Source organism: Macaca nemestrina, chromosome 2, assembly GCF_043159975.1.
Source record: "Macaca nemestrina isolate mMacNem1 chromosome 2, mMacNem.hap1, whole genome shotgun sequence".
NCBI lineage: Eukaryota > Metazoa > Chordata > Mammalia > Primates > Cercopithecidae > Macaca > Macaca nemestrina.
Window position 1 is genome coordinate 114518690 of NC_092126.1, and position 23696 is coordinate 114542385.

Consider the following 23696-nt stretch of genomic DNA (forward strand, 5'->3'; position numbering starts at 1 on the left):
ACAGTTCCACTCCCCTCCCTACTTTTCTTCTCCCTCTTTCCTATTTCTCCTTTTCTCCCTTCCCTACTTTACGTCTTCTTTCTTTTTTTCCCCTTTCTTCCTCCCCTTGCACTTCTTTCCCTCCACCCCTGTCTTCCTTTTTTTTCTTGTTTCCTCCTTTCCTTCAGTGGAAAATATAGTCACTTAAAAACCTAAATAAGAACTTTGCAGGTGTGTCATTATTGAAAGGAAAAAACATGTCGCACCAAAACTGATAGGACTCTTCTTTCTGGTTTCTCCTTGAGCTTACTTTTTAAAAATTTTTCTTCCTATTTTGAAAGAAAAGATGGCATATTGTAAAAACAAAGTCATTTTATACCATTAGGTTATGTAAAATAGACTGTTCTACACAAAAGCTGAGAACAGATGACTATAACCATTGTTCCCATTTTATTCTGATAGTTCCACACTTCTTGTTCCACCACACTTTTATAAATGCCATAAAACCTTGAAGTTTAGCACATTAACATGTTGAATCATTGTTTGCCAAATGTATTTTAATGTTTTAATAGATGTAATTAAATATATGATTTTAAACTCGTTATGTCTTTAAGCTCTTACACAGACATTATAGCTCTGCCCTTTCAGACTCTATTTCACAAACTACTATTTGTTATTAGTAGTGTATTGATTAAATATGTCTACATCACTGTGGCAAGTACGTGGTCTCACTTCATGCACTGTTACAATGAAATGCTACTATGCCTTGGCTGGGCGTGGTGGCTCACACCTGTAATCCCAGCACTTTGGGAGGCCAAGGTCAGGAGATGGAGACCACCTTGGCTAACACGGTGAAACCCCGTCTCTACTAAAAATACAAAATATTGGCCGGGCATGATGGTGGGCACCTGTAGTCCCAGCTACTCAAGAGGCTGAGGCAGGAGAATGGCGTGAATCTAGGAGGCAGAGGTTGCAGTGAGCTGAGATCATGCCACTGCACTCCATCCTGGGCCCGTATTTTTAGTCGTTAGGCTATTTGATCTTTGTTCTGTTCTGCAAGTGTGAATACTGTTATATCCTGTGATGTATATCTGAGTAACATTCCATTAGAACTTCCAAGGATAGAAACTGACCTGGTCCTGTAATCTTTCATTTAGAGTTTTAATTTAGTGAGGAACTCTCCACATCTAGATAACAATTTTTTATTTTGTTTCCTGAGATTAGGAATTATTTATTTGGCCTAAAATTTGAATATTCAGACATTAAACTTATGTGACTTAAACTTATTGGCCTATATGTAGATACTTCATAACTAAAAATTATGAAATTGTATCAAATAGAAACCAGCACTTACTACATTGTGCTCTTATATTTTTAGGAACTGCAATACTAGAAGGGCATAAAGCTGTGTTCAAATTAGTCATCATCTTTGCTCAAGTGTCTTACATAGAGAATTAGTCAGTTAATTAGATCCACTCCAAATAAATTTTAAAATAATTTGTCTAGTGATGTAATTTTAACTTAATATTTTCAACATCTTCTCTAAAGATGCTAAGTTTCTTGTGTCTCTAATTTCATCATTACAGTAGCTAGCTAAGTTAAAATTGCATTAACCCAGAACTGACATAGCCTAATTGATCTCTGCCTTAGAAAAATACCTAAGAAATATTTTATTCTTCGAATAATAATTTAACACAAATCACTAATATATATACATATACATGTATTTATATGTGTATATATATATATAAACTTCTGGTTCTTTTATTCTCTTTCTCCCCCTCTGTCATTTTTTCTTCCTCCTCCCCTTTTCTACTTTCTCATATTTTTACATATTCTAACCCATCTCTATCTCTTTCTTCCCACTTAGTATATGTCTCTCATCAAGGGAATTGCTTTTGGAGTAAGATATACAAGCAGTAGTTTAGTTTGTTATATGCAGAAAATATCCCCCAGTGAGTTTCCTCTAAGTAGATTTTTAGCCAGGATCCAGAAGGGTTTGTGGCTTAGTACTTTACCCTTAAGGATATACTGATATTTTCCAACTTTGGGACACCTGAAATTAGCAGAAATTTTCAATGATTTCACAGTTATGGTTCTTCCCATACCTGGTGGTGTGCTCACTGATCAGTGTCTTGCCCTGTTCACAGTCTGGGATGTCTTGACTATGTTTAAAGTATGTATGGTCGAAGTCCTGTCAAGTTTATGTTCAGTCGACTGACTAACACACACTCTTACACTGACACTCTTTTGGCATTTTTCGCTTATCATTATAACCTGCACTCTGCACTTGGTAGGCACTATGTGAACATATTTGAGTAATAAAGTGGATTTGTTTTCATGCCTGGTGGACAGTTTCCTTCTGGTTTGATGTTTGACACACAGTCATCTTTCAAACAGTTATGACTAAATTGATTTTACAACTACTTGTAGCCATTATTACTTATTATAACTTTCACAGTTATTTTTTAAAAGACAGCAGTTATAATGGAAATACCGTAAGTTAAGAATGAGAACAAGCCAACTTGAGACAAGCCTAGCTCCACTCTTTTAATATTAAGGCCACTTAGTTAACCTCAGTGGGCCCCAGCTTCCTCTGTTAGAAAATGGGTCTAATACTATCTGCTTCCCAAAGTGCTTAGAGATGATGTACATAGCCCACGTAAATGTTTGGGAAAGGGTAGTAATTACTAATTATATCTTTTTATATGTTATATAAATATAAATATGCTGTGTTTTCATTAGTATAGTTCTTATCTGTATGCTGTTTTTACTATAAGCATTAGAAAAGGGCACTGCTCCACAAGAAATCTTAACATCTTCATCTTTTCTGAACTGATACTGGATCCCCATCCCCTGGCCTGCGGACCCCTGTTAGGAACTGGGCCGCACATCAGGAGGTGAGCTGCCAGTGAGCCAGTATTACTGCCTGAGCTCCACCTCCTCTCAAATCGGTGTGAACCCTGTTATAGTGAACTGTGACGTGAGAGATCTAGGTTGTGTGCTCCTTATGAGAATCTAATGCCTGATGATCTGAGGTGGAACAGTTTCATCCTGAAACCATCCTAACCCTGCACCCTTGCCACCGTCCGTGGAAAAATTGTCTTCCATTAAACCAGTCCCTGGTACAAAAGAAGATTGGGGACCACTGCCTTAAAGTATCCATTGTATATAATTAATTAACTTCAGATTATTTTCTATATTCTGTGGTTCAGATGAGGAGAGGAAAAAGATAAAATAGGACATAGAATACAGAGTATAGAGCATTTAAAAGAAATAGAGATTCAGGGCCTGAGAGAGCTCCACTTAAAGAATATTGGGTCAGGATTATGTCCTTACTAGCTGCTGTGTCCCTAGGTCCAACATGAGCTTAGCACAGAGTAGGTTCTAATATATATTCATTGGATTATTGGAATGAATGAATGAATGATCAATGATAGGTGAGAGAAGACCAAGTATTTTTGTGAAGACTGTTTACCTAAACAATTGGTAAGACCATTTCTGAAAACTTAACTCTGTACTACATATGCATGTAGATATACATAGATGTTTGCCCCCTGCTTGCGTTCATCTGTTTAAAGAGTTTTTTATTCAGACGCCATACTTCTTTGATCACAATCCCTATAGTCTAAGCCATTTTTTGGCTAACAGTGTAACATAGGGATAATAATTAAAATGACAGTAGCAATTTACAATGCCAGGTACTGTGCTGGGTCCTTTACATGGATTAATCCTTACAACAGCCTATTATAGTAGATTTTAGACAGTGTGGTTTGGTGGTATACCCAAGATACAGACCAGGCGAACTGACATCAGAACCCATGCTCCTGAATACTGCAATGCAATGCATCTTTTGCTGTGAAGATAGAGATCATGTTGACCATTCCCTGTGCTCGATGTTCACTATTCTTGGAGTAAACCATAGGAAAAAATAGCCAGGAGCCTCTTTTTGAGAGTGAAGTTTGTAGTGAACACATATTGGTTCTCACTGTCCAACATCTCTGCCTTTTTCAAATGAGGATAGTCACTAATATAACTGGCAAACTACCCTTTCTCCATTAAAGATAGTCTTAACAGGAGGAACTCCTTTTGGTTTTTACCAAATCACCCATTAATTATTCTCTTATTTCTCAAGATAATGAAATTACAAAACCGAAAGATACTGTGCTCTAGTTACTTTTAGGAGAGGGAAAACACTCTGCTCTCAAGAGAGGATTGACATGAAGAATATGAACATTTGCATGACTCAAAGCTACTGTATTCTCTATGTCTAACACCATTGGTAGGATACATGATAGTTCCTCAGAAAGTTCTGTGGGGTGAATGGATATTTATATGGGTGGGTGGCTGACTGTACAAGCAAGCTAAGGTTGCCATGATGCTAACATAGAGTTCTTATAATACCAGTCTCCAGACATGGCCATCACTGTGTGGTGCACTACCACAGAGGAGCACATACACTCAATTCTAGGCCTAATGACTTAAGTGTCATCTGGATATTTTTTAAACTGTTGTATCTAATACATTTTTTTTTTGAGATGGGGTCTTGCTCTGTCATCTAGACCGGAGTGCAGTGGCATGATTTTAGCTCACTGCAACCACTGCCTCCTGGTTTCAAGTGATTCTCACGCCTCCGCCTCCCAAGTAGCAGGGATTATGGGCACACACCACCACACGCAGCTAATTTTTGTGTTTTTAGTAGAGATGGGGTTTCACCATGATGATCTTGAACTCTGACCTCAGGTGACCCATTCACCTCAGCCTCCCAAAGTGCTGGGATTATAGGCCTGAGCCATGGCGCCCAGCTGAAAACATTTTTTTTTTTGAGACAGGGTCTCACTCTGTCCCTGAAGCCTGAATGAAGTGAGACAATAATAATGCACTGCAGCCTCAAACTCCTGGGCTCAAGTGATCCTCCTGCCTTAGCCTCCTGAGTAGCTGGGACTGCAGTCACATGTCATCACAACCTGGCTAATTTATTTATTTATTTTTAGAGATGGGGGTCTCACTGAGTTGCCCAGGCTGATCTCGAACTCCTAGTCTCAAGCAGTCCTCTCTCCCTGACTTCCTAAAACTGTGGGATTATAGGCATGAGCTACCGCACCTGGCCATAAAAAACACCTATTTTGATTATATTATTTACTCATTCTTTTTTGTTGTTGTTGTTTCCTAATTGTAGACTAGTTCACATATATTTTTAGATTTTGGATAATTAAAGAATATGTATGAAATGTTGTCTCTTCATTTTTTATTATTTTAAAAAGTTTAAATAATGTGACTACAGAAAATTTTGAAAGTGTTTTAAATAGTACTATTTCAGTTTTCTAATAAAAATGCTAATATTCTTGTGATCTTTCCATTGTTTTTCCATATCTCCATAGAAGTATTTTAAATATTTGAGATTATATCTGCAAAATTATCTTTATAATGTCAGTTGCTTTTTTTAAGAAGAGAGGTAGAAAGGATATACTGCAGCTCTCTCTTAAACTCCATGAACACCACTGCCTTTGCATGCTCTAACCGTTAGAAGCCAGAGGCCTGAAATTGTTTCAAGTAAATGAAGAATAGCTAATAAGAGGTGATGGAACTGAGTGTTTCTTTGATATAAGAAGTCAGGATTCCAATTGTAGAAAAATAAAATTTCATAGATTTAAATGCATCAACTTCAGTTGGCGTAGTTTTATCATTAGATTGTAAACCATCATGGATAAGGCCAAAAGTTTGTTACTGATCTCATTATGCAAAACTGTGGGTTATTTTTAACATTTGATTCAAAACCATTTTCTCTTTAAAATCTCATTTTTGAAATTAGTGGATAATAGAAAAAAACACTACTTTGACAGAAAAACGTAAGTTTTTATCCTTTAATAGTCATTTATCCTTTAAATTATCATTTAATATAATAGTTTTTATCCTTTAAATTATCATATAATAACATGTTTTTTCTTTTTTTCTTGCCTGCTAGAAAGTGTACATCTAAATTTTAATTCTTAATCCTAGTAACCATTTTAGCATATGCTATTAGTACGTTTGCTTCTATAATACCTCCTCCATATAGGTTTGATTTTCCATTTTTATTTTATCAACCTTACTGCAATGTAATTTTATCATATTTTCCTATAAACAGGGTATAAATTGTAAATGAATCTGAATTTTGGATGTGCACCTGATTTTATTTTTAACGATGAGTTTTATGCACAGAAAGAGCTTACAGATTTAGCTGTGCTAGCATATTCTAAAATAGTTCATAGTCTAGTTGAAGAGATAAAAAAATCTTTCTTCTTCTATAATCCCATGGAATGCTTTTGCCAGACACAATAATTCATAACCCTTGTTTTGTAGTAGGGTGGTCACAGAGTGTCTCCAAAATTCTGATGAGAGTTATAGACCCTCTCATCAGAAAAAATCTATAATGAATACACACACAAACTCATCCAGTGTCATAAGTAGTTTCAGAGGTCTACAACCCTATAAACTCCATTGAATTCCTGGCTTAGAACTGTTGTCTTAGAGTGTGAAAAAGGAGCTAACATTTATTGACCATAAATTAGATACCATTTTGAACCCAAAATGTCCAGAGTTATTTCTGCTGCCCAGTACTGCCATTACCATCACTTCTTCTTACTGCCCCAAAGATCCTCCAAATACTATTGTCTTGAGTAGTAATACTTGTTGGTTAAACTTTTATCTAACGTTTCTTAAAATATTGGTGCTAATGCATAGCTAGGTCTTTACCAGTATCAGTATTAATTAAATTGAAAATGAGATGAAACTCAGCCAAAATATACATCTCTTTGAACACATGGACACAGGGAAGGGAACAACACACATTGGGGCCTATCTGGGGGTAGGGTGAGGGGAGGGAGAGAATTAGGAAAAATAGCTAATACATTCTGGGCTTAATTCCTAGGTGGTGGGTTGTGAGGTGCAGTAAACCACCATGGCACATGTTCACCTGTGTAACAAACCTGCACATCCTGCACATGTACCCCAGAACTTAAAAATAAAAAATAAAATAAATGAATAAAGAGAAAAAGATACATCTCTTTGAATTTAGTAACTTTTTTTTTTTTTTTTTTTTTTTTTTTTGAGACGGAGTCTCGCTGTGTCTCCCAGGCTGGAGTGCAGTGGCGTGATCTCGGCTCACTGCAAGCTCCGCCTCCCGGGTTCACGCCATTCTCCCGCCTCAGCCTCCCAAGTAGGTGAGACTACAGGCGCCCGCCACCACGCCCGGCTAGTTTTTTGTATTTTTAGTAGAGACGGGGTTTCACCATGTTAGCCAGGATAGTCTCGATCTCCTGACCTCGTGATCCACCCGCCTCGGCCTCCCAAAGTGCTGGGATTACAGGCTTGAGCCACCGCGCCCGGCCGAATTTAGTAACTTTTAAGAGGTGAATTTTATGTGTTTGTCTTTGAATTACATCCTGAAGATTTTTTTTCATCCTAATGAAACTAATGCATAACTAAACCTTGAGCATGTTTGTCAGATGGGGAGAAACAGAAAAATAAACATGACTTATTAATGATCTAAAGAAAACCTATCCTTAATGAACTCAAGCATGCTGATATAATGTAATACTGAATGAAACCTTTTTACCATCATGAGTGGAACTGCCTGAACTGGAATTGTGTCAACCTTAAATCCCTAGCCTCATTTATTTACCCAGAAGTGAACACAATTAGATGTTGCTTTATAAAGACATGTTCCTGCTAGGACAGTGTCTGATCGTCTGTCCACAAGATGTGGCAGGTATGGGTTCCCAGGCACATAAAGAGAGATAAGTAATATGAGTACATGGCATACTGAATGTAGTCTCTCTCTTTACTAGACATTTGGGCCTGGACCTGGTGCCTCGGAAGGACTTTGAAGTAGTGGACTCGGACCAGATTAGTGTCTCAGATCTCTATAAGATGGTAAGAAATCTAATATGAGGTAGCTTGTTCCTGCATACCTCATTTTTTCTCTTTTGTTTATTTTCTCTAATGTTATGAAACAACATTGCTAAAATTATTATTTTTTGCCTCTTTCCCAGTGTATTTAAGTGATATTTCTTATTTTGGCCATATCTATCACTCTAGCTTTCCAAATGGGATTCCAATGTAGTAACCTACGGATACTGGGCTTACTAGATTATCTAAGCATTACTTCTTTGTTGACTTTCCTGGTAAACCAGAGCTCCTTCAGCCTGCAGCATAACTAAAGTTATGTTTCTTTCCTCTCATCTGTTTAAAAGAGAAAGTTGTTAAAGCTGGAAAGAGCCAATTATTAGGTAATAGAGAAATTGAGCCTGGAAGTAATGTACCAGTCTTTCTAGAGAGACAGAACCTGATATAGATTCTTAGCTATCTGTTGGTTATTATAAAAATCTATTGGGTTGACTAATCAAGATTACATTTTATAGTCTGGATGCAAAGTGAGTAAATGAAGGGTACAATATTTTAAAGTAAAATAAATAAACAGAAGAAACCTTAGGTGGTGGCAGTTATGCTTAGACTAACAGACTGGATAAAAACTTATTTTGAAGAGTATGTATTTGATGAGTATGTATTGGTGAGATTTATAAGTTTTAGAGTCTGTTTAAGAAAGTAATATTTCTAGGGAACTTAGAGGGTACTAAGTATATTGCCTGGACTAGGACCTAACGAAATTTGCCTAATATGCTAATAACATATCAATTGCTTCTGCATATTTCCTTGTGTGTACTTACTAGCATACCCAAGCAATTGTGTACAGTTGCTTTAACTATGCTGTATGCAATGCAATAGGTTGATAAGTGTGAGATACAGAGATTAAAGATAGCTGGATGTGGTGGCATGCACCTGTAGGTACAGCCAGCTACTCCGGAAGCTGAAGTGGTAGGATCGCTTGAGCTCAGGATTTTGAGAGCAGCTTGGACAACATAGTGAGACCCATCTATTTAAAAAACAAAAAGTATGAACAAGACTTATCTATTCCCTAAAGAATCTCACTATCTAGGATATTGGTTTCTAATCCCTTTTGGGTCATAGAAGATCAGGTGAAACTTTCTCCCAGGACAATGCAAGTATGCTTTGCATACAAAGTTTTATGATCAGTTTTAGAGAATTGATGGATAGTTTCTCCTGATGCTTGCTGTGAAGCCCATGCATGGACCGTATGTTAGAAACTCAACTCTAGTGGAATCAATAGACCACAGTCAAACAGCCATACGTGTGCTGCATATATGTGCTGTGTAGCATAATTTAAGTATACACTGATGCTCTTAGAGGTAGTGACTGGTTTCCTGGGAGTAGGAAAGGAGAAGGAAAGACATTCCAAAAAGGCACACAGCATGTGGAAGTGGCAGTTCCAGGAAACTATATAAGATATTTAATAACTTCAGCATGGAGTACCACTAACTCATGTTAGTTAGTGGGAGTCAGGCCAAGAAGGAGACAAAAGTCAGACCATGAAGAGCTTTGTATTTCTCAAATTAGACTCTATCCAGTAGTCTGAAAGAAGCATGAGAGTGACATAAGCAGATATTGATTTCAAATGTTGACTCTGTCTAGAGATAATATAAAATGCAAAAGACTGGAATGAGGGAGGAATCCCATGCATAGAATTCAGAGACCCACAGTAGTGATTCAGGTAAGAAAAATGGCTAGGCAGCAATGGACAAGAAATACAATAAGAATGTAGATGTTTGGAATTAAAACTGATAAATTTTGATGATCAATTAAATATGGAAAGTGAAGAGAGAATGAGAGTTTGAAACTAAGAATTCCCCTTGGAATAGTTGGAGGATGCTGTGTTCTTGATAAAGGTTTTGGATTCTATTCTTAGTGTGACAGTAAGCTTGTGAAGGTAATTGAGCAGGAGAATCACATGATCAGCCTTACATTTTTAAAAGATGCCTCTGATTGCTGTGTGGAAAAGGATTGGAGTGGGGCAAGAATAGAAGTAGAGAGGAGTCATTCAAGCAGGAGATCTTAATTTCAGTAGCTTGAGCTAGAGCTGGAAGAGTGAAACTAGTAAGAAGTTGTTGGATTCGGAATATATTTTGAAGTCAGAACCATAGTTGTTGATAGATTAAATTGCCGTACGTGTATACAAGAAAGGGAAAGGTCAGAAAAGAGTTATACCTGTGTTTTTGACCTGCCTAATTGTATAAAAGTGAAATGGGAAACCTTGTGGAAGAAGTAGTTTGCAGAGTGAGGCAGGTAAGGATCTATAGTTCTGATTTTCTTTTCACGTTTGAGATGCCTTTTAGACATCCCACCAGAGATGCTGAAAGACTAGAGCTCATAAGTGAAGTTCAGATAAAACAGTTTTAGAGCCATCATATTACATATGGTATATAAAGCTTTAGGGCTGAATTAGATGACCACCCCCTTGCCCAAACCTTCATATGGTGAAACCCAGTGGCCATACAGCACTTCCAACCAAGCATCAATAGGCAAAGCTCTCGCATAATGTTCACTATTTGGGTGATGGGTACACTAGAAGCCCAGACCTCACAGTTTTGCAACATCCATACAACGAATCTGAATCTTCAGAAAAGAGAGACAGACAGAGAGAGAGAGAAAGAGAAACAGAGAGAGACCAAAATGAACAACATATAAAAGGACCTTGGAAGAAAGAGACAGCCCAACAGAAGAAAATGGTGATTGCTGTCTGCAGAGAGAAATGAGGAAACAGTTAGGAAACAGAGTACAACAATCCAAAGAGCTTTACAAAATTAAAAAGCAGATTACTGGATTACACTTGGAATAAAGGTTAGAAAATAGAGAAAAAGGCCGGGCGCGGTGGCTCTAGCCTGTAATCCCAGCACTTTGGGAGGCCGAGACGGGCGGATCACGAGGTCGGGAGATCGAGACCATCCTGGCTAACACGGTGAAACCCCGTCTCTACTAAAAAGTACAAAAAACTAGCCGGGCGAGGTGGCGGGCGCCTGTAGTCCCAGCTACTCGGGAGGCTGAGGCAGGAGAATGGCGTGAACCCGGGAGGCGGAGCTTGCAGTGAGCTGAGATCCGGCCACTGCACTCCAGCCTGGGCGACAGAGTGAGACTCCGTCTCAAAAAAAAAAAAAAAAAAAGAAAATAGAGAAAAATCTCCCTGAAAACAGAACAACAACAAAATAAAGTAACAGTAGGAGAGAAAAGGTTTAAAAGTTTAGAGGTTCAATTCAGGAAGCTCAGTATTCAGAAGAGAGAATAAAGAAACAAAGAAAGACAATTACTGAAGGAATCATATTAAAAACTTTCTCAGAACATGGATATGAGTCTCTAGATTTAAAGGGCCCAACATAATTATGAAATTTCAGCTCACTAGAGATAGAGATGAGTTTAAAACTTCCAGAGAACAAAATGGATTACATACAAAGGATTTGTTGTAATAAAAACATTTGGCTTTCTGATAGCAGCATTAAAAATTAGAAAACATAAGACCATTGCCTTCAGAATTCTGAGGAAATATAACATTCAACCCATAATTCTGTATTTACTCAGCCACATTATAAATCAAGTGGGAGAGAAGCCTAAAGAGAATTTTGGTCACTCAGAGTCTCAAAACAACAATAATAACAATGCTCTTTAACTCCTTTTAAGGAAACTACTGAAGAGTAAGTTATTCCTTCTAAAATGAAGGAGTAAATCAAAAGGTCTACTGTGTGTTATCCGGGAAAGGGATTCTGACACAATTAAAGCCATGTTTATTTCATTTTCTGCTAAATGTTCTGTCTTTTTTATCTCATATTTTGCTTTTTCATACAAACAGTTAGATATGATAAAAAACAATTAAAGGAGTCCACAAATTTATTAAAAACCACTTAGGATTTATATGTTAAATTGCACAGTAAATGTTTTGGTTAAATCTTAAAAGTTCAAGATTCAAAAGAATATCCTTTTAGAACCTTTTTGTGTTAACATGTAAATCTATTACTGGAAATTATGAATACTTTATATGAAACTTTCTGATTATAATACTCCTTGCCATTGATTTTGGGGAAAAAATCCTATATGAATAAGATTATACTTATTACACTCATAGCATTTTTTAATAAAAAAATGAAGCCTCCATGCAAATGTTGAATGATAATGATTGATAAAAGTCTCTTTAAATACACAGTTGGATTTTGCATTCTTTTTGTTTGTTTTATTTTGTTTGTTTGTTTTGAGACAGAGTCTGTCTTTGTTGCCATGGCTGGAGTGCAGTGGTGTGATCTGGGCTCACTGCAACCTCCGCCTCCTGGGCTCCAGCAATCTTCCCACCTTAACCTCCCAAGTAACTGGGAGTACAGGTGCGTGCCACCATACTCAGCTAATTTTTATTTTATTATTATTCATTTATTTATTTATTTATTTATTTATTTATTTATTTATTTATTTTGGTTGAGACGAGATGTCGCCATGTTGCCCAGCCTAGTCTTCAACTCCTGGGCTCAAGCGATCCTCCCACCTTGGCCTCCCAGAATGTTGAGATTATAGGCATGTACCACCGTGCTTAGCATTCTTTATGATGAAAACCAGAGGAAGTCCTTAGTGCTCTTCAATTTTGCATCATAACAACTCTAAATCCATTTTAAACAATAGAAAATTGGTGCTGCCGAAAATATAAAGTATTTCAAAAGGCACCACAAACTATTTTTGTTAATCTTAATTAGCCATGCATCTTTGTGAAATGTGACACTCAAAAATTACATAATATGAGAGTTTCTAAATTGTGGCAAGATGTAACAGAATGCTCACATTATAGCCCCCTGCTTCATTATTATCCATCCACATTATCATGTATTGGGATTTATGTTTGCTTGTTGTCTTCTTGTGTTAATATTTTTAATAGCTCAATGTTTATACATTCATTTCTGGGATAAATCAATTAGATTCTTTACTAAAAATCAGTGATTTTATATGCTTCATCCTTTCATAGATTCTGACTAGATATGCCTTATATTTCCTTGTAAGACTCACAATATTTAACACAATCCCCAACATATATAGCAGGCAATTAATTTTGTTATTCAGTTGATTAGCATATTCAAAGCTGCATAGTTTCTTTCCGTATTGCTAGACTTTTGTAGACTAAATGAACAAGAGACTTTACAGGGCTGAAAATGACTTCTCTACTGGGGAAAAATTGGCAGAGGCAGCAATGTGTTCTATGCCTTTCTTAATTAATTTATATTTTGGATGTACATTGCTAGGCACTTGGAATATAAAGATAAATAAGACAATGTTTTGCTCCTTGTAAGTGCAAAGTCTGGAGTTATGTAGCAAACAGGGAAACAGTGCATTACAACCCTAATAGAGATGATTATTACACTGAAAAGGGAGATATTGGCTGACCAGCTGAAGGCTAGTTGACAAGAGTGCCCAGAAAGAGGTTCCAGAATGCCAGTTCCGATGCCTTTCTCTGGCTGCCCATGTGGTGTGCTTTCAGACTAAATCATTCTCTCAAAATTTAATGACTGAAATAAAAAAAGATTTGTTATTGTCAACAGGGATGTTTCATACTGAAATTAGCTGTTTCATAAACTCCTTCTGTATATAATTCTAATTGAAAATTTATGACTACCAAGATTGGTAGACCTTTTAATGGGTTAACAGTAAATGTACTTGAGAAAAACAGCTTAGTGCAGCTCCTGGATGTAAAGTAAAACAATGGAATTTATTTTAGTCTAGTAACCTTCCAGTGAGATATGAACAGTAAACCACAGAAAACCTGATTTGTTTTTGAACGCTTGAATTTTTTTTTTTTTACTTTTTAAAAACCTATTTTATATGTGAATTTTTCTTTTGTGCATATACATTCTATATGATGTTTTGCCCAGCTGGTGGAGACTTTATTTTTTTGTATTTCATATATATCATGGGAACATATATTTCCATGAATGAACATTAATACTCAATAATAATTAGTTAATATTGCTAATATATACATGGATATTGAATAATAAGCAAATATAGCTGGTCAGACACATTTAAATTAATATTTAATTTTACTTCTCTTTTATATAGGGTTAAATATATGTGTTTGGAAAAGAAATGGAAACTTCCACTGCCACAACCATTCTTCTTACCCATGTGATATGGAGCAATTCAACAAATGAGTGTGGTACCATACCTCTAGGGTCCAAAAGGAAGCAGGATGAAATCTCTCGTTGTTGAGTTTACCAACACCAGGCACTGAACATTTGTAAATTCATCATTATTCCTGGCCAGGGTTTACTTCTAAATGTGAATGACTTTCTATAATAACTAATTATAAAAAAGAATAACAATTATACTAATAATAAAAATACCAATTGTGGATAATAATTATCAGCCACTTACAGTATGATAGATAATATGCTGAGTCTGTCTGCTCAAACTCTGTGAGGTTGAATTAGGCATAAAATTTTATACTCACTTTTCAGATAATGAATACACAGATAAAAGTGTGAGTCAAGATTCAAAACTAGGCCGGGCACGGTGGCTCATGCCTGTAATCCCAGCACTTTGGGAGGCCAAGGTGGGCAGATCACGAGGTCAGGAGATCGAGATCATCCTGGCTAACACGGTGAAACCCTATCTCTACTAAAAATACAAAAAAAAATTAGCCGGGTGTGGTGGCAGGCACCTGTAGTCCCAGCTACTTAGGAGACTGAGGCAGGAGAATGGCGAGAACCCAGGAGGTAGAGCTTGCAGTGGGCCTACATCGCACCACTGGACTCCAGCCTGGGTGACAGAGCAAGACTCTGTCTCAAAAAAAAAAACAAAAAAAACAGGATTCAAAACTAGAGGGTTGCAGGGGGCGGCATCAAGATGGCTGAGTAGAGGCATCAGGCACTTGCCTTCTACTCAGTGAGTAATTAACTACATATTGAATAGAGCATCTAAGACAGAATACTGGAGTTCATCAAGGAAGTGACAGGAAACTTCGGAGTCATGGAAGGAGAGGGAAGCAAAGCAGCCAGCCCACCCAGGATAAGCTTGGAGCTAGAAGGAACTCCCCATTGTGGGGAAAAGGCATTGTTCCAGAGAGAGAGTTTGGGCTGGGCCTCACACTACCTCTGAGATTCAAGCAGCCACAGCACGGTGTCATTTTGAGAGCCTAGCTCCCACCAGACTACATTTTTCCACCCTTGGGTCCAACACACCCGAATCTCCACATCCCTGGAACCCTGCTGACATCCCCCTATGTCCATTCAGAGGGCTGCAGCATCACAATACATACTGGCCCCAGCATTGTGCCTGGGTCTTCAGCACTTTAGCCCACACAGTGACTTACCTGGGGAATGGGTGGTTCAGTGCACCTAGGAGACTGCCCCCATGACAAAGAAAGCTAAAGCTTGTGCTCCCCAGAGCCTGAGAGCTGCATGTCTGGGGCCACTGCCACTGATAGCAACCCTGCTCCCTCCAGTGGCAGAGCCTCTGCATACCTGCGCAGACATTCAACACATTCAAGGGGCAGGGGGACTGGTTCACGTGTGTACATTGTCCTGGGGACTGAGGACCAATCTGCCTCATACACTGCCACAGGCACGTAAGTGCATAGTCCAAGGAACTGAGGATCGACCTACCTCACCTATCACCACCAGTACCCACACATGCTTTCCAGGACCTGAGTATTGACTAGCATTCCTCCTGCCACCACACCTGTGTTTACCACCTGGGGGCCAGAGAACAGACCTTTCCTACTCATAACTGTTGTCCCCATGTGCCATCCAGGGGCCTGGTGATCACCCTCGTGAAACTGCCCTAGATGTTGCCTGTGTACTAAGGGACCTGAGAGGTGGCACACCACTGCTACTGCCATTGCCAGTGCCACATGTACCACCTGGGGGCCTGAGTACCCACTTGATAATTATCATTAGCACCCAAGCATGCTGCCTGGAGGCCCAAGGACTGACCTTCCACCATGGAGTCCCACATACACCACCTAGGGACCTGAGGACCAGCCCATCTGACATTCTTGTTCCTAGCTAAGCCTCACCGCAGCATCCATTAACAACCACAGTCTAAGTCACTACAGAACTCACAAACACCACTGACACTGATTATAGCTGAAGAAATCATATGGAGAGTCTGCTACTGCACTCACCTATAATCAAAGCCAAAGCATCCTACGTCACACTAAATATATATCTATAGGAAAAAGCCTTTCCCTATGTAAACCAATCTATAAAATTAGAACAAGCAGCTGTTACACTGGATGTCCACATACCAATGTAAGGACACAAGAAACATAAAAAAGCAAGGATATATGACTATTCCAAAAAAAGACAATAGTTCTTTAGTAACAGATCCTATAGAAAAGAAAATATATGAAATCTCTGAAAAATAATTCAAAATAAGATTAAAGAAGCTCAGTGAGATACAAGAGAACACAGATAAATGATAAAAAAATCAGAAAAACAATTCATGAGCTGAAGTTTAACAAAGAGATATGCATCATAGAAAAGAACCAAACAGAATCCTGGAACTGAAGGTGTAGTGAATGAAATTAAAAATACGATCAAGAGCTTCAACAACAGACTAAATCAAGCTAAAGAAAGACTTTCTGGCCAAGTGCAGTGGCTCATAGCTGTAATCCCAGCACTTTAGGAGGCCAAGGCAGGTGAATCACCTGAGGCCAGGAGTTCGAGACCAGCCTGACCAACATGGTGAAACATTGTCTCTACTAAAAATAGAAAAAAAAAAAATTAGCTAGGCATGGTTCTGTGCACCTGTAGGCTCAACTACTTGGGAGACTAAGGCAGGAGAATCTCTTGAACCCAGGAGGTGAAGGTTGCAGTGAGCCGAGATCATGCCACTGCACTCCAGCCTGGGTGACAGAGCAAGACTCCATCTCGAGAAAATAATAAATAAATAAATAAATAAAAGTTTCTGAATCTGAAGACAGATTTTTTGATATAAAACAGATGAAAAGAAAAAAGTAAAGAAAGCTTATGTGAGATACAGGATACCAGAAGCAAACAAATATTCAAATTTGGGGAGTTTCACAAGGAGAAGGCATGGGCAAAGATATAGAAAACCTGCTAATGAGATAATAGCTGAAAACTTCACAAGTCTTGCAAGAGATAAAGACATCCAAATACAGAAAGCTCAAATATCCCCTAATAGATTTAATCTAATAAGATTTTAAAGGCATATTATAATCAAACTTTTAAAAATCAAAGACAAAGAATTCTAAAAACAGTTAAAAGCATCATGTCACATATAAGGGAGTCTCCACCAGACTAACAGTACATTTCTCAGCAGGAAGCTTCTAGACCAGGAGAGAATGGGATGACAGATTCAAAGTCCTGGGGTGAGGGATTGGTTGGGGCATGAGGAGAACTGTCAGCCAAGAATACTACACCCAACAAAACTATCCTTCTTAAATGAGGTGACATAAAATCTTTCTTAGACAAGCAAAAGCTGAGGGAATTCATCACCACTAGACCAGTCCTACAAGAAATGTTTAAGGGATTTCTATATCTGGAAGTGAAAGGACAACGTCCACCATCATGAAAACACACAAAAATATAAAGCTTACTGGTGGCATACATACACAGATGAGAAGGGGGTTAAACATTACCATCACAAAAAACCACCAAATCTTAAAGGCAAACAACAAGGAAGAAAGAAATGAAGAGTGTATTAAACAATCACAAAATAATTAGCAAAGCAGGAATGAGTCCTTACCTGTCACTAACAACCTTGAATGTGAACTGTTTAAATTCTCCAATTAAAAAATATAGACTGGCTGAATTGATTTTAAAAATCAAGACCCAACTATATGTTCTCTACAAGAAACTCAGTTTACCTATAATGACACACAGACTGAAAGTGAAGGGATTGAAAACATTCCATGCAAATAGAAACCTAAAGTATGCAATAATAGCTATGCTTATATCAGAGAAAATGGACTTTACATCAAAAAACATAAAAATAGATAAAGAAGGTCATAATGATAAAGGGATCAATTCATCAAGAGGATGTAACTGTTGTAAATATATATGCATCCAATACCAGAGCACCCAGATATATAAGCAAATACTATTAGAACAAAAGAGTTCAGCAGACCCCAATGCATTAATAGTTGGGGACTTCAGCACCACACTTTCAGCATTGGACAGATTATCCAGGCAGAAAGTCAACAAACATCAGACTTACTCTGCACTATAGAACAAATGTACTTAACAGACATTACAAAACATTTCATTCAACAGTTATAGAGCACATATTTTTCTCATCAGCACATGGAACATACTCCAGGATACAGCACATATTAGGCCACAAACAAATCTCAACAAATTTTGAAAAATCAAAATCATGTCAAGTATCTTCTCAGACCACAGGGAAATAAAACTAGAAATCAATAAAAAGAGAAACTTTGTATACTGTATAAATACATGGAAATTAAACAGCATGCTCCTGAATGAGCAATGAGTCAATGAACAAATTAAAAAGGAAATAAAAAGCTTGCTTGAAACAAGTGAAAATGGAAACACAACATATCCGAATTCTATGAGATATGGCACTAAGAGGAAAGTTTACAGCAATAAATGCCTGCATAAAAATTGGAAAGATTTCAAATAAACAACCTAATGGTATGCCTTAAGGACCCCCAAAAAGGAAAAACAAACTAGACCTAAAGTTAGTAGAAATAAATAATAAAGATCAGAGCAGAACTAAACAAAATAGAGCTGAAAAAACCACTACAAAGGATCAGTGAAACAAAAAGTTGGTTTTCTGAAAAGATAAAATCAATAAACCACTAGACTAATTGAGAAAAAAGAAGACTCATGCTGAGACCAGCTCTGCTTGAGAGACCCAAACCCAGTGGCGTTAGAGGAGTTAAAGACACACACACAGAAATATAGACTTGTGGAGTAGGAAATCAGGAGTCTCACAGCCTTCAGAGCTGAGAGCCTTGAACAGAGATTTACCCACGTATCTATTAACAGTAGGCCAGTGATAAGCATTGTTTCTATAGATTAAAAATATTCCTTACTGGAAACAAAGCGATGGGCCAAAACAAAGTGTTGGGTTTGGCTAGTTGTCTGTAGCAGGAGCGTGTCCTTAAGGCACAGATCACTCATGCTATTGTTTGTGGTTTAAGAATGCCTTTAAGTGGTTTTTCCATCCTGGGTGGGTCAGGTGTTCCTTGCCCTCAGTCCGGTAAACCCACAACCTTCCAGCGTGGGCATCATGGCCATCATGAACATATCACAGTGCTGCAGAGATTTTATTTATGGCCAGTTTTGGGGTCAGTTTATGGCCAGATTTTGGGAACCTGTTCCCAACAGATCCAAATAGTCAGAAACAAAACAAGATACATTATGGCTGATGCCACAGAAATACACAGGATCAGCCGGAATGGTGGCTCACTCCTGTAGACCCAGCACTTTGGGAGGCCAAGGCAGGTGGATCACCTGAGGTCAGGAGTTCAAGACCAGCCTGGCCAACATGGCAAAACTCCATCTCTAGTAAAAATACAGAAATTAGCCGGCCATGGTGGTGCACATCTGTAATCCGAGCTACTCAGGAGGCTGAGGCAGGAGAATCACCTGAACCCGGGAGGTGGAGGTTGCAGTGAGCCAAGATTCTGCCACTGCGCTCCAGCCGGGGTGACAGAGTGAGACTCAGTTTCAAAAAAAACAAAAAAACAAAAACAAGGGATCATTAGAGACTGCTGTGAACAATTATATGCAAACATATTGGAAAACCTAGAGGAAATGGATTAATTCCTGAACACACACAATCTACCAAGATTGAACCAGAAAGAAATGAAATGCTTGAATAGACCAATAATGAGAAAAGAGTCAAATAAGTAATAAAAAATCTTTCAGCAAAGAAAAACCCAGAACTGTATGGCTCTACTGCTGAATTCTACCAAACTTATAAGGAAGAACTAACACCAGATCTTCTCAAACTATTCCAAAAAGTTGAGGCAGAGAGGAATTCATCCTAACTCATTCTATGAGACCAGCATTACACATTACATTGATAGTAAGTCAGACAAGGACACAAGAAAAAAAAAAAATGGACCAGCATCCTTGATGAACACGATGAACACAGACACAAAAATCCTCAGCAAAATACTAGCAAATTGAATCCAACATGTCAAAAAGATTAGAAACCATAATCAAATGGAATTTATCCCAGTGATGTAAGCATGGTTCAACATGTGCAAATCAGTCAGTGTGTGATACATCACATTGACAGAATGAAGGACAAAAATGATATGATCATCTCAGTAGGACAGAAAAAGCATTTGATAAAATTTAACATCTTTCCCTGTTAAAAACTCTCGACAAGTTAGACATAGAAGAATACCTCAACATAAAAGCTGTATATGACACATCCACAGCTGACATCACACTGAATGAGAAAAAGCTGAAATACTTTCCTCTAAGACTGGAACAAGACGAAGATACCCACTTTTAATTCTCCTATTCAACATAGTACTTGAAGTCATAGCCAGAGCAGTCAAGCAAGAGAAAGAAATAAAAGGCATCTAAATTGGAAACGAGGAAGTCAAATTGTCCCTCTTTGTAGATGACATAATCTTATACATAGGAAAACCTAAAGACTCTACTAAAAATCTCTTAGAACTGATAAATGTATTCAGGAAAGCTGTAGGATACAAAGTCCAACATACAAAAATCAGTAGTGTTTCTATACACCAATAATGAAGTGGCAGAAAAAGAAATCAGAGAGCAATCCCATTTACAATAGCTACAGAAAAATAAAATGCTTAGGAATAAATTTAACCGAGGAGGTAAAAGACCCCTACAACGAAAGTTATAAAACATTATTGAAAGAAATTAGGACACAAACATAAAGACATTTGATGCTCATGGATTTTAATAATTAATATTGTTAAAATGACCATACTGCAGAAATCTACAGATTCAGTGCAACTCCTATCCAAATACCAATGACAATCTTCACAAAAAATAGAAAACCTAAAATTTGTATGGGACCACAAAAGACCCTAAACAGCCACAGCAATACTGAGCAAAATGAACTAATCGGGAAGCATTACACTACCTGATTTCAAAACACACTACAAATCCAGATTAATGAAAACAGCATGGTATTGGTATAAAAGGACTCATAGACCAATGGAACAGAATAGAGAAACGAGAAATATATCCAACTGTTTACAGTCAACTGATTTTTGACAAATGCACCAAGAACATACAGACACCCTTCAATAAGTGGTGCCAAGAAAATTGGATACCCATATCCAGAGGAATGAAACTAAACCCCTATCTCTCACCATGTACCAAAATCAACTCAAAATAGATTAAAGACTTAAGATACAAAACTATAAAACTAGAAGAAAACATAGGAGAAAAGCTTCAAGATACTGATCAAAGCAAAGATTTTATGACTAAGACCTCAAAAACACAGGCAACAAAAGCAAAAATAGACCAAGAGGACCATATTAAAAGCTTCTGCACAGCAAAAGAAACAACAGAATGAAGAGACAATCTATAGCATGGGAGCAAACATTTGCAAACTGTTCATCTAACATGGGACTGATATCTAGAGTATACAAGGAACTCACACTACTCAACAGCAGAACACCAAATTATTCCATTAAAAAGTGTGCAAACGGGCCAGGCACAGTGGCTCACGCCTATAATCCCGGCACTTTGGGAGGCCGAGGCAGGTGGATCACGAGGTCAGGAAATAGAGACAATCCAGGCTAATATGGTTAAACCCCATATCTACTAAAATACACACACACAAAAAAGTAGCCGGGCGTGTTGGCATGCCTGTAGTCCCAGCTACTCGGGAGGTTGAGGCAGGGGGATCGCTTGAACTGGGAAGCGGAGGTTGCAGTGAGCTGAGACTGCGCCACTGCACTCCAGCCTGGCAACAAAGCAAGACTATGTCCCCCCCCCCCCCAAAAAAAAAAAAAAAGGAAAATAAAATGTGGGCAAAGGATCCTAATAGATCTTTCTCCAAAAAAGACATATAAATGGCCAACAACTATATGAAAAAATGCTCAATATCACTGATCATCAGGGAAATGCAATGTCAAAACCGCAGCAGAAAACCACAGTTAGAATGGCTGTTATCAAAAAGACAATAAATAAATAAATAAATGCTGACAAAGAAGTGGAGAAAAGGCAACTCTTTTTTTTTTTTTTGAGATGGAATCTCACTCTGTCGCCCAGGCTGGAGTGCAGTGGCGCATTCTTGGCTCACTGTGAGCTCTGCTTCCCGGGTTCACGAGAGAAAAGGCAACTCTTACGCACTGTTGGTGGGAATGTAAGTTAGTACAGCCACTATGGAAAACAGTATGAGACTTCCCAAAAAACAAAACAGAACCACCATTCGATCCAGCAATCCTACTACTGGATATTTATCAAAAAGAAAGAAAAATCAGTATATCAATGAGACACCAGCACCCTTGTGTTTATTGCGGCACTGTTCACAATAGCCAAGATATAGAATTAATCTAAGTGTTTGTTAACAGATGAAAGGATGAAGAAAGTGTGGCATATATGCACAATGGAATACTATCCTGCCATAAAAAGAATGAAATCCTGTCATTTGTAGCAACATGGATAGAAGTAGAGGTCAATATGTTAAATGAAATAAGCCAGGCACAGAAAGACAAATATCTCAGATTCTCTCATATGTAGGAGTTAAAAAACAAAACCAAAACCAAAAAAAAAAAAAAAAAAGTGAATCTCTTGGAGACAGAGAATAGAATAGTGGTTACCAAGGGTTGAGAATGGTGGGGTGGTGGGGTTGAAGAGAGGTTGGTCAGCAAGTACAAACATCTAGTTAGAAGGAATAAGTTGTAGTGTTTGATAGCACCATAGGGTGAGTGTAGTTAACAGTAATTTATTGTACATTTCAAAGTAGCTAGAAGAGAAGATTTGAAATGTTCCCAACAGAAAGAAATGATAAATGTTTGATGCAGTGAATATCCTAAATACCCTGATTTGATAGTTATACATTGTATGCATGTATCAAAATATCACATGTACTTCATAAATATTTTAAAATATATCAATTTAAACATTTTTAAAAAATTCAAAACCTAGGATCCTCACTTCTGCACTTAGGTCCCTAATTTCTGTATCATACTGATGCTCATTATGTAATTTGAGCTTCAATAACTTTGTAAGGAAGATAATACAGACTCTTATCTGAATTTTACGTTCAGGAAAGTGTCTCTTGGAGAGATTAAGTGATTTGTCTGAAATTTCACAGTCTATGAGTGGCATAGCTCGAATTAGAATCTGCTGCTTCTAATTTCAACCAGCCAGCAGTAAAGGAACAGCATGGAGAAGTGTTTTGGAGGGAGCCCTTTATTGTTAAAGGTATCAGTGTGGAAAGTCTGAAGAAGCCGGATCAGGCAGCTCAGAAAGTGGTACAGTATGTGGAGAGGACAGTGGCAAAGCAAAAATTTAGTGGCAGTCACCCACTTGTGACTTGTCTGTTAGTCAGATCTGGAAGGGCTAAGGTTTGAATCTGGACGTTGCCACTTTGTTGCTATGTGACCTTCAGCAAATCATGTCCTTACTCTAGGCCTTAGTTGTCTCCACCAAATATGAGTAACAGTTATTTTACAGAGTTATCAGTATCAAATGAGATCATGAATATAAAAGGCATAGCAGACTGCCCAGCATATCGAAAGTACTTAATAAAATTTAGTTTCTTTCCTGGTAGAGTTTATTTTTCTTTCCTTCTTTCCATAGCATTTATCTAGTCGGCAGAGTGTACAGCAAAGCACATCCCAGGTAAGTGGCTTTCCTGGG

The 23696-nt window shown here is 37.9% G+C and overlaps 1 protein-coding gene across 13 annotated transcripts in view; it reads left to right on the forward strand.

Moving 5' to 3' along the window:
- Positions 1–23696, forward strand: part of LOC105480503 (dedicator of cytokinesis 3) — a 647888-nt gene that overhangs the window by 320962 nt on the left and 303230 nt on the right. For 11 of the 13 annotated variants that reach the window (XM_071091780.1, XM_071091778.1, XM_071091779.1 and 8 more), the window contains exons 7-8: positions 7809–7893; positions 23637–23678. In XM_071091780.1, the coding sequence (XP_070947881.1) occupies positions 7809–7893; positions 23637–23678 (127 nt within the window). Of the gene's footprint in view, positions 1–7808; positions 7894–13957; positions 14135–23636; positions 23679–23696 lie in introns of those variants that run through there. The other 2 variants (XM_011739484.3, XM_011739483.3) reach the window with 2 other exon arrangements.